The 17,124-nt window shown below is 38.8% G+C and overlaps 1 protein-coding gene across 1 annotated transcript; it reads right to left on the reverse strand.

The window, feature by feature from the left end:
• Positions 1 to 946: 946 nt before the first annotated feature.
• On the reverse strand, positions 947 to 13,847 carry slc6a3 (solute carrier family 6 member 3). Its single transcript, XM_026293525.1, has 16 exons — positions 13,714 to 13,847; positions 12,849 to 12,950; positions 12,250 to 12,454; positions 10,604 to 10,735; positions 8,081 to 8,297; positions 6,580 to 6,718; positions 6,173 to 6,307; positions 5,107 to 5,210; positions 4,534 to 4,658; positions 4,067 to 4,179; positions 3,618 to 3,746; positions 3,399 to 3,498; positions 2,009 to 2,109; positions 1,377 to 1,544; positions 1,132 to 1,203; positions 947 to 970 (listed from the first exon to the last, which is right to left on the reverse strand). The coding sequence occupies exons 2-16, from the start codon at positions 12,933 to 12,935 to the stop codon at positions 947 to 949; spliced, it is 1,851 nt and encodes a 616-aa protein (XP_026149310.1). The 5' UTR covers positions 12,936 to 12,950; positions 13,714 to 13,847.
• Between the last annotated feature and the right edge of the window lie 3,277 nt (positions 13,848 to 17,124).

The raw sequence follows: 17,124 nt of genomic DNA on the forward strand, positions 1-17,124 counted from the left end.
GAGAATGCTCAGGTAACTCTTAATTGATTCTTTTAGTTTACTGGAATTGTTCTATTGAAGTAACACCTGCTCTTTCCAAAAAATTATTTTTATGTAAACAAAAGTGTCTGGAAGGATTAGTGACAGTGTCATAACATTTTAACAGTCTAAGAAGTAAAGCAAGTAAATTAATAATTACATAACTATAATATGAAGATGGGTTTAGTAAAACCTGTGGCATCCCATCCCTTACATACCTCACTGTTAAATAATAAAAAATACACACCTACTGTTTTAAAAATGATTAGATATTTGAAAATGAAGTAAAATAAAACAAAATAATGCTAATTTCAAACCAGATCCTGCATTTCACACGTACACTATTGTGTGTAGCACCTCAACATCTTCAGCTCATCTACAATAACACAATTCTAATGTATGTCCTACTTCAAAGAAAATAATGTGGAATTTTGAGTTAAACTGTTTTATTTTCTGGCACTAGACACAACGTGAATTAAACCATTTTGCATCCAATCACTGGTGACTGTTCATTTCAACAAATCCTAAGAAAGTTTCTCACACTGTCACAAGTGCAAAGTGAAGCTGATCAAATGGCTAAAAGTTAGATGGTGTAGTTTCAGGGTGATTTTTGTCTTTATGGAAGTAGCAGGTGAAACACTACATGACCTGTTTGACTCATTCATGCACCAGTGTCAACACAGTGGTGGACAGGGTCAGTGCACAGCTTCACACATTCACTGTTGAAACTAAAGAACACTACTACAATTTCTATGGGGTTTTTTGTTGGCACTTTTAAATTGCTGCCACCGCCACTGTTATCAATTTTAAAAGCTATTTCTTTCGTCTTCTTAGCTCTTCAGACCTTTGCTGTGCATGCATTCATTCACCCATCGGTCATGCTCTCATTCTCTCTCTCACTCTTTCACTCCCCCTCTCTCTGTAGTTCTCAGACCACCAACCAGTGATGCAGCTGTGGGAAAAACGTTTAAATATGCCCATGAAATAAAGCACAGCACTATCCTGGTGTATAAATCACAATAATCATAATGGGATAGTAATCAGATAAATACAAATAGAAACATGCCATTTATGTGCACAATCACAGCAAAGCAGAATCGAGTGAAGTCTTACCGTGAACTGCCGAACCTCCCCGTTTTCTACCAAATGATGCTCTGTCTCTGGGGTGATGGCATAAGCCAGTCTCTGTCTCAACAGACAGGGAGAAGCGCAATGAAAGCTCCTGCCCTTAACACTTCATTTAATCTTTAATGAAAGGACTCCATCATGACAAAATGAACTAAAGACTAAAGGTTAGTATGATCCATTCCCTTTCATTTCAGTTAAAATTTGGCCAAGGACACATAGATCAGACTTACATCGCAAAACTTTCCAGGCAACGTGCAGAGTTTGTAGATGGCATAGAGAGGCACCATGGTCATTGAGGAAATGGCCAGACACCACCCCAGCATGTTAGCCCATGGAGGAAACATGTAGGAGCCGTAGTTTGGAGGGTTGAACGTGGCAAAACTCACCACCACCATAAACTACATAAGGAAATGTTGTGAATAAAAAAGACTTGAACAACAAACTATTTGAAGGGAAAACAAATTAGGCCATTAAATCTATGGAGCAGTAAATGAGATACAAACCTCAGATCCTCTTCTCCACTCAAATTCAAGTTTTAAGAGAATTTCTTGAACTTATCTATTGTGACATCTTGAGTGACAGAGTCACCATGAATAAGCACCAAGGTACTGGATTGTTTAATGGGTGAATTATACTGGATCTATTTTAAAAGGTGTAAAATATTTATTCTATTTCAACATATGATATTATAAACCAGAAGCAGATTTTAACACTTTGCTGCCATTGAATGCTGTCAGTAGAAAAATGGCTTGAAGTAAAATGAGTAAACTTTGGACACGGTCGAGAAGCGAGTGAGAGTAAAAGTCGTATGAATTCAGTCCATCTAACTTTATATTGTTAGTGGTCAAAAGGTAGGACTCACCAGAAGAAAGCAGGGGCTGACAAACTTCCAGCACAGCCTCCAGTACCTGCCTGGTCGCTGGCCAATCATCTCTTCAATGTCATCACTGAAACGATCCACTCCTGAAACACATGGAAAACCTCTATATTACTTCAAGACAGTTAAAAGCGTGCACAAGCTGTTTTTAAGGTTTAAATCAAAATTTGCTTGTGCTGAAACCCATGACACAATAGGCTATTAAAATACAATTAAAAAAACGAATGTCTCTCTCTACAGGGCCAATTGTAATAAGCTACTGCACCATTTTTTTGTCATATCACAATGCTACTTCTCTCCCTTAACTGGCTCTACATTTGTTGTTAGACTATGCCCGTAAGGCATCTCTCACTGCAGAGGAATATATTCAGACTGACGACCAGGCATCAGCACAGCAAACTACTAATGCAGTGTGGACCAACACAAAAGACCATGATGGCCAGGGGTCAAGGGATCCTGTCAGCAGTTAAGAGGAAGGGGAAAAGGCCCAACAAAGCCGTAGGCTTGATTTATCTGGCTTGCCAAGGTCGAGACCCACCAAAGTGGGGTAATATGCTGACCCCACTGCCTGGGGCCTGGTCAGCATTTAGCCCTTTATGAATCTCCCCACAGTCAGGTTCAATACACATGAGACCAGAAACTCAGGTCAACCATTTTCTCTGATCTTTAGATTTTTTTTCTTAGATATGCTGGTGTTTCAAAATGGGGCTCAGGTTTTTACAGCCTCTGAAACATCAGTTGTTCCTGTTTTCAGCTGGTTGTCCCATATGTGAAAATACATGTGAAGATACATGTCCATCATGTATTTGTGTGCTCACTGTGATCATAAGAGGTCACTAATATGGGCATCATAGTGAGGAGTCATCTATAAAGTATATAACGAGTTTATTCACTCTTACACAAATAAAGGCTGTCTTCCATACTGTGCTGAGAGAGTGCAGGTATAGTGGAGAAAACACTACATAGACATATTGTTCACTCTATACAAAGATCTCATCTGAAGCAGGAATGAAGAAAAACAGAGATACAGTGTTTTATAGTATTGAGGCTATGATGAGATAGATGTTAAATAGAGTTCCAGAAAAATCTGGACATCTGAAGTGATGTAAGATGAAACACCGACAGTGATCAAATCTCAAGGCTTTTAATCTTAATGGGCCAAATAACCAATACATGCACAGAGACCTGGCTAGAGACTGGAGAGGCCAAAACCACTAGTGGACCATCCTTACATGTAATAGAACTATGTTGTATCAAGGCACAGAACACCTATACCAGCGGATTTCTCATCACACCTCTAATGTAGCTTTGGCTTTTTTGGCCATGAAAAGACGAATTGTCTGTTTTCCATTCTCATTTCTCTCCTCTGCCTTACCATAAAACCAAGCGATGCCGATGGCTTCAATAAGCACTCCAAAGAGAATCGATGTTCCTGCCGCAAAGTGGTCCAACAGAGTAAACACATACATCCCACCCTGCAGAGACAGGAAAATGATAATAAATGTCTAATACTTCTTCTATTATATAAGGTTTGTTATGTAGTTACAGTAAAAATAGTAACGTGAATAAATCGACACGCCAGTAGCATACTTACATTTGTAACACAGAAGAGGGATATGAGGAAGGTGGAGACGACGATGAAGAGAGTGAATAGTTCTCGGTGCTTATGGAGAAATTTGAATTCATCAATCAGTCCCGTGATCACAGACTCCATCCCACCCATCTACAGCAGAATGAGCAGAAAACACAAAGTCAGCCAAGCTGGTAAGTCACTGTAGATGCAGTTATCCAGTTTGTATGGTACAGTGAAGCTGTAAAAAAAAAAAAAAAAAGTTTCATCCAATTCATGCTGCCTTTTCATTTAGCATTACCAAACATAAACTAGAATAGATCCTCAAACATCAATATAGATAGAGCACTTAAAATTATAAGCTGTGACAAAAAGTGAGCCAAAAATACGGAGAAAACACATCACTTGGTGTTTATGTGTGTGTGTGTGTGTGTGTGTGTGTGTGTGTGTGTGTGTAGATAGGTGGTACGCACAGCACTGTCAATCCCCAGTGTCAACAGCATGATGAAGAATATAACTGCCCATACCGATGACCCAGGTAATGTTGCAATAGCTTCTGGATAAATAACAAACACCAAACCAGCACCTACCGAGCCAGAAATTCGAGCAAGAAAAAACAGCAGAAAACACACAAACATTAGCATTTGGAGCATTAAATGTGGCAGCAACTATAAAAGTCGCCACCAGAAGGGAGCGTTACAAAGCAAACCACATGGTTGGTTGGATTTAACATACCTTTTGTTAGAGAGAAATCAGAAGATTGTATTAAAGAAGAGCTCTGCAACAGGTTTAATTTGTTGATATATACTGGTATGCACGGAGAGTAATAGCAAAAGCTATGAAATTGGACTTAAATGTGCTAAAGAAATGTGATATTTTCCTGCAACATGGAGTATGTTCTGTATTTGACATATAGAAACCACATAAACAAAAACCTTACCATCTCTGGCAACTTTGTCCAGGGCCACGTTGTGTTTGTGGGACATGTAGCCAAGGAAGGAGAAGACCACAAAGCCAGAAAAGAAGCTGGTTAAAGAGTTGATGGAGCTGGTGATGATAGCATCTCTGGAACAATAAAATCAATCAAGATGAAAACAACAGTTCATTAGTCAGTTATCAGCTGTCACACAGTCAATGATCAGTAATGAGTAAATGCAGAAAACAACAAATAGATGAGTGAAAAGTAGTGAGCTATAGAAATGCTCTCTTTTCTTGTTGGTCTCCTAAAAAAATGAGCCGTTTGTCATGGTTGATGGTGGCATGTGTTAGTCAATATAAATACTAAAAGAGGAGATAAAAGCCTCCAGTGGGATGTCGATTTTCAAAGAGTGCGACACTTTTGATTGGTGTTATGGTGGTCAGCTGTGCAGTATGATGTCAAAGATATAGTTGTTTCAAGGAGCTTCAAAGGTTATTGTAATTCACTTGCTTATGTTGCGCATGTGTGTCGAAGCAGTTCCCCACCTGTCCCTGAGAATCCCCTCCTCCCTGCCTCCTTCTGTTTTGTCATTACCTGTAACAGTTGTTGCTGAATTTGTTGTAGCTAGAAAAGGCGATTAGCACACCAAACCCCACTCCTAGAGAGAAACAGATCTGTGTCGCTGCCTCAATCCAGACCTGGGGAGCGACAAAACAAGCACACTTGTATGAAGCGGCAAACAAAAGGCACAGGAGAGGAAAAAAGCCATTATTAGGGATAATTGCAGGAAACTCATTCAACAGCAGCAGATGAAAGACGCTTGTGAATACGGTGGGGTAATTTTGCAAATTACTGCTCCATGCATCTATCTAATCTAATTCTCCAATCGCTCCCATGCACCTTTCTGTCTCTCACTATCCTTCTTTCTTTCTCTCTCATTCTCCATAACTGACATGCTTACTTATTCAACTCCTTAATGCCTGCTATTACGGTAAGTAAGAGATTGTCATAAGACATAATAGGAGGTTTCATAGGGAAGGAAAATATTAGAAATGAGTTACTCCAACAATTCCTCATGTTTTTCGTGCCTTGAGGAAATCCCTCTCTAAAAACTGTAAACTAATATAATATTAAATACTTTTCACAAATAGATCTACAGGATAGATGGACAGTGGTAACAGGTTTTTTCATTTTGCCCTGATGATCAAAATAAAAGAGGGTCAAATTTTCCAGAGGAGACAGGTAACTGTAACTGGAGTGGTAAACCTTTGTGCCTGATATGGGACACCTATTTTCCCTCAGCATGTAATTGGAAAACACTTACTGCATGATGACATTGAAAATAACATATCAGGATTGTCTTGTGCTTCTTTCGCAGTGCTCCAAATCAAAGCAATGACTGGGTTTTCAGCCTCTTTTTGTTGCAGTTGCTTGAAATTTTAAAATGATTTCAAGAGAAGATGAAAAAGTTAACTCATAGCGCTACAATTGTTTTTTTTTACTGTAAAACGCCCCTTCTGCCACTGTAAATACTGATGCATCACAGTCAGCAGGTGCTTTTCAGCCTCTGCTTTCACCCAGTGCTTCTACTTCTCCCTCTTTTGTTCCCCCACCACTCTCACCTTACTGATGTCCCCCGCTCTCTGCTGTCGACACTCACCTTGGCGTCACAGAGTCTCAGGAAGTCCACAGAGAGGTAGGCCTTAATGCCATCGATGGCTCCAGGCAGAGTGACTCCACGGAGCAGCAGCACAGTCAAGACCACATAGGGCATTGTGGCTGTGATCCACACAACCTGAAAGGATCGCAAATATTACACAAGCACACACACAAAATGTCCACACATTTACACAGAGGAAAGAAGGCCACACACACACACAAAGACAGAGACAGTCTTAAACTTTTTTTACTGGATTTAAAATGAACTTAAAGATGCAGTCTTTCAATATCACACATATCTTTTAAAGAAATTCAATAACTTAAAGTGTCTTAGCACTAAATGAAATATTCTTAGGTAGAAATGACACAAAACTGGTTCCCATATTAGGAAACCTGCCTATTTCCTACCTTGCCAGAGGTCTTGACTCCCTTCCAGAGACTGAAGTAAAGCAGAACAATCACCACAGCCAGACAGGAGGTCAGCTGCCAACGTGGGCGCCCCAGGTCATCGATACCATTACTGTCCTGAATGTGGAGCACTGCTCGTCTAAAGAAAGACAGTATCCTTGTTAACAATGACCTATCCTGAGTCACAACTACTCTCATATTTAGCATATTCTCAATGTCAAGACGTCAGTGACAGAAGCCCAAAAAAGTAGTTCAAGAATATTGTGAACATTTTATATACTGTTTCCAAAGCCCAGTCTGTGAACTTGTTTTTGTAAAATTCCTCTACTTGTTGCCTTTAGTAGGACAGCGCCTCACACAGTCAGTGACAACGTACGATGAGTGACAGGAAACAGCACTCAGCTTGTTTTGCGATCAAACCTTCCTTCTGTTTTCTGTCCAGAGTTACACAAATGTAGACCAGACTACAGGCCAACTAGATCTGTCTGCTTCCAATAGCAGTGGTGAAGAGGGTTAGCTAGATATATTCTAAATGTTAATGTATTGAACACGGTCATCAACCCTTCTTAATTGAAACAGAGACAGGAGCATTACTTGTTGCATTAACAAGGATTCTTCTCCCCATCTGTCTCTCAGTCTACAGTAAATCATCCTTCATTCTGAATCTGGTTTGGCATAAAATTAACTTAATCAATACCTGGACTTGAAACAGGAAAAGTACCTGGTATTCATCAGTGACAAGGGGCCCCAGGGAATCTTTCAAGAACAACACCATATAAAATGTTGGTGCATCTGCAAATGCTGCAGTTTAGTTAATTATAAGGTGTTCTAAAAGGATGATAGCCTGACATGATGGAAAAACTGCAGTGACAACAGATTTAAAACAGCATGTCTATATCACATTCTATAAAGATGAATATGTCACTGGAAAGAATGAAGAAACAAAACTCAGAACATTGTTGTCACCTTGATACAGGTAATTTCAGGCAGCCTAAAAGATAAAAGATGACACCAAATAAGATCAGCCTGTGTTCAGCTGAGGTGGTCAATTTGTCTGCAGGTGGTTCTGTGGAAATAGCACACTGCCATTTCAACTAGCGTGGATGAAATGCCTCAAGTGTCACAACAGAACAACCCCTCACTTTGTGGAAAAGGAGACACCTGGTCAGCTGCACAGGAAGTGAGTGAGGGAGGCTGCAGCAACTAAACGCAGCCAAACTCTGGATCCATTTCAACAAAAACACATCTGCTGGTTATTTCAGAACATGGATGTGTGTGTGTGTGTGTATATATATATATATATGTATAAATACACACACACACTACTACTACACTGCACCAAACTGCAGCTACACTAAAGGCAAAGTTCTGTCAATGCACAACACTAAGGCTTTAGCAGATGGAAAAATAGCAGCAGTGATTTCAAAGTTTCTATACTTGCATGGGGGCCAAAAAATTTTTACCAAAAGAAAAGAACATCACAGCTTTGACGTTCACTTACTCAAAGTATTCCTGAGCAGGGGTGGCTTTATAAATGTCACTGACTGAGCTGTTGTCAGCCCAGTCAGAGCAGTTTGGACTGTTCCAGGAGTTGTTGCAGTGAACCCAGGGCAACTCGCCGGTGAATGAGGAGAAGAGGTAGAACAAAGCCCAGGAGATGATGACATTATAGTAGAAACCAACATACAGAGAAATGAGGATCACTGTAAAGCCGACACCTGTTTGGGGGACACAAATGATCAATACAGTATGTCAGTCAAGAAAGGGACACACATTTTAGGTGGAGTGGCTTCTCTCTTTGATATCTGTCATCTTTTTACAAAATAAGAGTGATAAAATTCCCCAAATTGTTAAATTATTATAGGTACAGATGGGTGTGTTTAATTACAAAGTCAGTATCTTAAAAAAGGGAAATTAGACAAAAATGTAAAAATGAATTATATGTAGCAGCAATTTTTAAAAATTTCCTCTTTCATGTCATGATCCTCAATTAGTAATTATTATTAATAAAATCTGAGCTGGGAACCTTTAAGTAGTTGAAAACAGCTAAACAGCATTTTAGGCTAATTTTGTCCCTGCATTTCTAATATTTAAGGGTTTGAGGATCCAGTTGTCGCCATCTTTGTTGTGTACAGTTACCACGGTTACAGATGTGATACGCAGTGTCATGCTGCTCTAAGAGTAAAGAGTAAATCTGCAGCTTCATTCATATTGTGACTAAAATCCTGACCACAGTGTTCAGTGGGTGAAGCTACACTGTGGGTTGGCATTAGGACAGTAGTTCTTTAGTGAACATCTAGAAGAAAATTTAGATGGTTGACTTAACGTGGGATATATGAGTTCCATTTTTTTTGGGACACAATGTAAACTAAAACTAAATCAAAGCCAGGTGCCAATATTAACACTGCTCATTATGAACAGTATGGTATGTGCCTGTGGGCTTGCAGAATGGCCCACAACTTCCAAAGACTGCCTCTTCATGTTCTAATTATCAACACATCTACCCTTTTCTCTAAGTATGAAACGGTGTCCACTCCTCTAAGGCTGGATTTAATTGTTAACCTTTGCTAAGAGGCATGGCCACAACTCTGCCTTTCTGATTCCTTTGTAATGTGGATGTGATATTTGTGCACGGAGCAGTGCCTTTTATTAGCACTGCATGCGGCAATGCTATCTCCCCGTCTGTGTCCGTCTCCCCTTCAAATGCATTGATCCTGAGAGGAAACCAGCTTGTTGATCAGAATAATTATTGTCAATATAGGCATGTGTATGTGTGTATTTGAATAATTACTGTTATCCCCCTGCTGAGAGACAGAGAGAGAGTGAAGCGTGTGATTAGAACGTCAACATGCTCAGTGTGGTCCCTGACAGACGGCATATGCTCACACACACAGCAGGCACAAGCACAGGGACAGGCTCTCACACACACACACACACGCACACAAAGAAACACACCCCGTGGACCACCTTCAGATCAAAAAGGAAATGATCAAAAAAAGGACAGCGTTATGAGTTTTATAAAATGAAGCAACAAATAGTTCACTGGTAATGACGGTACTTGATGCCATGTTTCTGACAACCTCTAAATTTATAGTGAGATGTTTAATATGTATTTAAGGAAAACTGGAACTTTTTGACATATTCAAAGGAATACAAAACAAATGTCAGAGCAAGATATAATATAGTATATAAAGACAGATGGATAAATGCAAGTCACAGCTTACAAACAAACAAACAAAAAAAACCACATCAACAACATGGAGTATCACATCCCTGTGCTTGTGTGGGTTTTCTCCAGGTACTCTGGTTTCCTCCCACAGTCCAAAAACATGTATGTCAGGTTGATTGGTGACTCTAAATTGCCCATAGGAGTGAGTGTGAGTGTGTGAGGTTGTTTGTCTCTATGTGGCCCTGTGATGGACTGGGGACCTGTCCAGGGTGGACCCCTGCCTTTCACCCAGAGAGAGCTGGGATAGGCTCCAGCTGATCCACGGGAACCTGGTTAGGAGTCAGAGTATAGATAATGGATGGATGGATATTCACCCAATGACTTTGCTCAGAGTTGGTCTTAATTTTTGTTTTAGTTATGTTTGGATGGCATATTCCTGATCTTTGTTTATTGATGTGTTAAAAAGTACCCTGATAGTCAGCATCAACCAGAGTTCCCTGTCACTGTTTGACAGAAGAATTTGGACAAGAGTCTAAAAGCCCAATTTTCATTTGCTTTCCATCTGAGTGCCAACACAACCTGATGTTCCAAGGAGGGGGGGCTAAACAATGCCTGTCGCTGCTCAAAACAGAGACAAGCATACAAAAGAGACTGGCATATGGACAGACAGGCATGTGGGCAGAAAAGCAGACAGGACGATATGCAGATATTAAATGAAGTATATTATCAGACAGGCAGTGCAAGCATTGCTGTGAGAATGTGCATGTGCACATCCAGTTCCCAAATTATGTATGTGGGTATGAGACTGTTCATATGTATTGTGTAATATGTGTCCTATGACCTGCCATTCCCCACCTTTAAATATGGGACAGATCTTCCAGACCCCTGCCGCCCCCTCTCTGTTGTACTGTCCCACAGCCAGCTCCATGTAGAAGAGAGGCATGCCTGCTATCACCATGAAGAACAAGTATGGCACCAGGAATGCACCTACACAGACATATACACACACAAGGACAGGATGCAGACTGTGTTTACGTATAAATATAAACTATAATACATTGGTATTTATTCAATTTGGTAAATTACCTGAAGAATATTTTTATGTATTTTATGCAGGACTTTTTTTTCTTAATAATAGGCATAAAAAGTAAACAGTAACATATGATTTAATTTTTAAAAAAAGGGTTGCAACAAATGCAAATCACACGGTGCTATGTTTAACAACTGACTGAAAGGAGTAACTATTTCTTTCATTACCTTTCTACTACTAATTATGGGTGTAAGTGGAATCTCCATTGGTTTAGTGAAAACAAAATGTAGAACAAAAAGAGGGAAATCTGTGTGCTAGCCCAAATACAACAGGCAGCATTAGGGGACATATAATGTCCACAAAGCAGGGTCTCAGCTTGACCACAGCTACAGTATCATTTACAGCTCTTAAACATAATGAGAGCTCTATGTTAAACAGCCATAATTAGTGGCAGTGATTGTTGGAGCTAATCTATTCTCAGCAGCTGCGGTGGTTTTTCCCCTATTTTGATCTCTGGCAAGGCAAGGCAAGACAAGTTTATTTATATAGCGCATTTCATACACAGAGGAAATTCAATGTGTTTTACATAAAAGCAAGATGATAAAAGCATTTAAAGCTCTGGGAAGGGATAACAAAAAAAAATCACAAACAGCAACTAGTATATACAAGGATCTGAGACACATATAGAAAAATACACATATGCGCACACACACTGTACATACGCATGTAATGCTAAATGAAAAGGCAGCATGAGTTGGACTAAATAAAATGTGATTGAAGAATTTAAATTCTCCATAAGCACAGAACTATTCACTCTCTTCATCTTCATCTCTCTGTGCATGTATTGGTTAGATACAAGTATTTACTGTAGCTGTGGTGCCCGTATGTGCCCATTAAGAATAAATGCCTTGAGATTTGATCACTGTCGGTGTTTCATCTTACATCACTTCAGATGTCCAGATTTTTCTGGAACTCTATTTAACATCTATCTCATCATAGCCTCAATACTATAAAACACTGTATCTCTGTTTTTCTTCATTCCTGCTTCAGATGAGATCTTTGTATAGAGTGAACAATATGTCTATGTAGTGTTTTCTCCACTATACCTGCACTCTCTCAGCACAGTATGGAAGACAGCCTTTATTTGTGTAAGAGTGAATAAACTCGTTATATACTTTATAGATGACTCCTCACTATGATGTCCATATTAGTGACCTCTTATGATCACAGAGAGCACATTACAACAGTGTTAGTTGTTAAATTCCACTCTTTGTGTTTGTAAAGTAATTAAAAAAGACATGGATATTTATCTTCACAATCTCTGAGAGGATGAGCTTACATTGTCACATTACTTATCTACATACTTTGCTTCTTTATGCCCTTTTTGATATTTCTCTGTTTCAGACTAGGAGAAACGTCATAATCAAGCCAAAAAGAGCTTCCTCCACCCAGCTATTTTCATTGATCTTACCTCCTCCATTCTTGTAGCAAAGGTAGGGGAATCTCCACACATTGGCGAGGTCCACAGCGAACCCGATCACAGACAGTAGAAAGTCAATTTTCTTTCCCCAGGTCTCCCTCTCCTCCTCCCCATTGGTGTTGGTCTGAGCTGGAGCCACTAAAGTGGATGAGGTAAACTGAACCCCATTCTGCTCCTTCACAAGGATTAGCTCCACCTGAAGGGGTATAGAACAAGTTTTATTTTCAGTATTCTAACTTGTGCGTTAATATTTACTATGCACCATCTATGTGAAATCCTGAGATGAATCACAGACATAGATCGCACAGATCGCATTTACATGTACAAACCTCACTGTATTATGTAATTTAATCACTGAGCACAGGGTGAACCAGTCTCACCCTCATTTTGTTATTTTCTCACTTCCCACACATAACACTTTATATCACCTTCACTTTATGCACCAGCCAAGTCTTATTATATTAACTGCACTATCAAGTAACCTAATGTAAAGGTAAATACTCTGCTTTATAAGTAAGATGGTTCTTTTGCCCTTTAAGTCTGTGTAAGTCTGCCATTAATTTACTGGTGCTCGTCAGATCTGCACTGACCTCTTTGGGGCCCATGGTGTTGGAGGTGGGTTTTTCGGGTGCTACGACTGATGACATCAGGCTGCCAGGGACACTCTCCGTTAGCATGGAGGGCTGCACAGCCTATGGGAGTGAAATACCGGTAAGTGTTGAAGAGGAAAAAAGGAAAACATAAAAAAAAAAACTAATTGGCTGCAAATATGTATATAGTATATAAAAGCACTCAAACATCCAAGCAATAACAAAATTGGTTTTACAAAAATGTTAACTGGTGTCACAAAGTACAAATTATTAATTATGTAATAAAGCTTAAGATTGGTTCCATTAAATAGAAAGTGGTGAAAAGCATCAGAGTGATTCGGACTGAGGGTAACAAGAGGGGGTGGGGGTTCATCTCTACAAGGCCATCACGGTGTGCTCATTTTATTTCACACTTGTTGATCGCCATTTTGCATACAGATCTGGCACTGCATCTATAATCCTCTAAAACCACATGTTCACCCATTTTAGTTGTGATTTCTGTTTAGAATAAAAGCTAAAACTTTCATTTAATAAAAATGAAAGTTTTAGAATTTATATATTTTTTTTAATTAAAATTAAATGATCACAGAAATTACATTTTTTTAAAATTTCTACAACAGAAAATGTTTTTTTTTTTGGCCTTATAAGGATAAAATGAACAACTGCATCTCAAACTATCACATCTCTTAAATATTGCCTGCTTCATCAACTTGCTAAAAATGTTGACAAATTCAACAATGTATTTAGTAAATTTCCTGTCATGATAAAATTTCAAAGCTTACATCCAAATGCTGTAGTACAAATAAAATAGTTCCTTAAATATATAACAAAAGGAGAAACAAATTCTATGAAATAAAACACTCACCTTTGAGAAAAAATGAAGACAGATGAAAGCTTCTCCAGTTGTCAGTTTGGACGATTTAATTCCAGTTGTGCTGATTTTCTTTGGTGCACTGCAAACTGATGCTGACCATATTTAAGCAAACCGTCCTTGACAAGTTAAACTCAGACCCAGACTGCAGCAGTGTTGCTAAACACTGAAAGGAGAAAATGCAGTAAGAGACAGAGTCACAGCAAGATGAAGACAGAGATGGAAAAAGGATGAGAGGACAACTGGTGATGTGTGATGATTTGTAGAAAGCCCTCTCACTCCAGAGACAAACCAGAGACCAGAGGACCCTTTGGTCTGGTATGGAGATCTGCTCACTGGACCACTCTTGAAATATGAGAGACAATCAACACCCCCAAACACACACCCAACTCCGTCACTCTCCTCCCTCCCCTCACGCTTCAGCCAGGCTTCATCTATTCATCATCATGGATTCATCATCCATTACTGCATATTTTCTCACCTGCTTTACACAATTGGCACTATATATAAATATATACATATACATATATATAGATATACATACACACACACATATATATATATACACAAAGAATGAAATGAAATCTTATCTTACTATATCAGTTAAATTATTACTTCTATTATTTCTGCATCAAGTTATATTAAAATGGAAGAACATTGTCTTGGTTGATGGATAAAGCTGCTGTGGCAAATGCTTAGATATTCAAATACATTTTTAATACAGTACCTGCAGTATTATCTGTTCTTCATTGGTGAGCTTCATTGGATTATTTCTGCATCAAGTTATATTAAAATGGAAGAACATTGGTGAAATCATACTCCTAACATTATAAACAGTGGTAAGTGCTGACAATGTGATATAATGTAAAAATACATTAGATAATTTTTTATGTACTGTATAGATTCCATTAACATTTTTTTGAAATTACTTTCCTATATAGCCTGAGGAAAAAATTATTGTTGTTGGTATACCTTTTCTCTGAAATTGTAATTCAAATTCCAAATCTTAAAAGTACATTTTAAGACTCTGAACAACAAAGATTTGTCTAAAAACAAGGGACAAATTGCCCTAATGTCCTAGATAATGCAGATTGAAGTGTCTATATGGTTTTCTTAGTTTTATATTGTAGTGACTTCACCAATGTATGTAAACAGTTGCTGAGCTGGCAGTTAACTAGTACAATCACTGCCTGGTGCAAGAAAACACATGAAAAAAAATAGTAGTTTAAATCTTGAGAAAAAAATTTGTATACATTTCCCTGTATACAACTATTATGACTCAAAAAGGAGCATTTTTTGTTATACTAGAAAAAAAAATTCGCTTCATCGGGACTACAGTGTGGTTTGCTCAGATTTGATTGGCAGCAGGTGTCAGTCAACAACCTTTTACAAGATTCTGATTCAAATATTGCTAAATACTATTTGTTAATGGGAGCGACATCAACTTGCCCCTCACTTTGCTCCACTCCTCAAATAAACCTCAATAACCCACTCACATACCCTGTCAACTGTCAGAAATCTCATTACCTGTGTTGTCTGCTGGGCCTAAACACAATCAGCCCCGACACCCAGACCTCTCCCATTTCAGAGCCAACTGAATGTGGACTAGGGCATCAAATAACACAATCAGCCCGGTCCCCACGAACAGATTTATGATTATCATGTCCAGGATGACAGCTTGTTGTTTCCAAGCCAATCATAATGATCAATTGACCACTAATCCTCAATGACAACATGACACACATACAACTTTAAAGTGCAGCCATCCATCAAGCCTCAGACCTCATATCAGAATCATTAGGTGCTAAATGTACGAGGTTTCCGATGAAGCTGAGACAAAGATGAGGCGAACATAATCGAGTGTCTTGTTTTCATAAATGCAACAGCTGAGACCTGGAGAAAAGGGTGAGGAGGAGGAGGGGAAAGAGCAGATAGTGGGTGAAGCAGAGGAAGAAGAGGAAAGTGAAGGACAAAGACAAGAAGCATTGGCAAGTTACTTAAAAAGTGCTAAAGCAATGTCAAATAATGCTTTCCCTACTAGCTTCAGACATACACCATATCCCCTGTCACCTGCTGTTGGATCTGGATAAAAAAGGAAGAAAAGAGGTCCAGAGAGAACCAGAGTAGAAACACACTAACTCCTTCAGGATGAGAAACTACAACAAAAGAATAATGAGGACAAATTCCTTGTGCATTAAGTCATGATCATTACCACTGACCAGCTGAGCACAGTAGGGACTCTTGAAGTCTCAATCAGTAATACAACATGTCTTGTATAATTGGATCTGCAGGAATGAACAACTTTTGGATTAAAAGTAAACATTGCATTATCAAGTCCTCACTATAATAGTCTGTATTTTGTGTGGAGCTAAATGCCAAAAGCACCAAATAAACAGTTTCTATTGACCCAGTAAGAGTCTACAGCTGTGCTAGTGTAGCATTGTAACAGCATTCAGAGCAGCTTTGACTGGCTGCTTCACCAAAGGAGAGGTCAGGGGAGATCACCAACATTACTAGGATCCAGTCTCTGGGCTCATGAACGTCTGTGCAAAATTTTATGACAAATCATCCCGACACTAGTTGGTGAGATATTTTAATCTAGATTAAAGAGGTAGATCAACATTCATATTTCTAAAGTCAGGCTGCTAAAGCAAGCTCAATTAAAAGCCTGGAACATTATAAATTAATATAAAGTCTGCAGATCAGTCCAACCTGCAGAGACGGGAGACAGAGACATTAAATATAGCCATCTGAATATAAATTAGAGAATACAAAACAAAACACTATACTGCCAGTAGAAACCTGTCAATCACAGTCACAATGTCACAATAAATTCATAGACATCAATATGGAATTGATAACAGTCTAGCAAAGGAAGGCTTTGACAATGGTGAACCGAACTTGACCAGAGCCACTTCTTATATGACAGACGGTTCATTTAAAATGTATTCATGTCCACATCTGCTAATATTGATGACATGGATTCCTGCTCCCACAGTCTTGATAATAAAGCTTTCACGCATTTGTATTTGCAGTACTGTCAGATAAGAAAATATTTCAATGAAATATAATTGATTTTATGTTCAACAGTTATGTGATTTAAAAAGCCTGCTTGCTCCCTGTGTCACCTCAAGGGGGAGATATTTATACAGTGACCCATCAGATGAGAATTTGGATACTGTAGACAAGGTAAAAGTAAGGCAAATCCCCATAGGCGAATTCAGTGAGATCCAATGGATATGTAGTCTTTCTGAAACAATGATTTAAATGAAATTAATTTTAGCAGAATGGGACAATTGTCTTGATCATTATAATAAAACAATTCAAACACACTTGCATAGCTCCCTCCCATGCTTTACATCAATCAACCAAACACAGATCACTTAATACCACTGTGACAGTGAC

This window comes from Mastacembelus armatus, chromosome 16 (assembly GCF_900324485.2).
Source record: "Mastacembelus armatus chromosome 16, fMasArm1.2, whole genome shotgun sequence".
Classification (NCBI taxonomy): domain Eukaryota; kingdom Metazoa; phylum Chordata; class Actinopteri; order Synbranchiformes; family Mastacembelidae; genus Mastacembelus; species Mastacembelus armatus.

Excerpts from the sequence above, each read along its gene's own strand:
- slc6a3 (XM_026293525.1), bottom strand. The coding sequence starts at position 12,935 with ATGCTAACGGAGAGTGTCCCTGGCAGCCTGATGTCATCAGTCGTAGCA. Across the intron at positions 1,204-1,376 it reads TGCCTGGAAAGTTTTGCGAT|AGACTGGCTTATGCCATCAC; the intron begins GTAAGTCTGATC and ends CTGTTGAGACAG. Across the intron at positions 971-1,131 it reads GGGAGGTTCGGCAGTTCACG|CTGCATCACTGGTTGGTGGT; the intron begins GTAAGACTTCAC and ends TTTTTCCCACAG.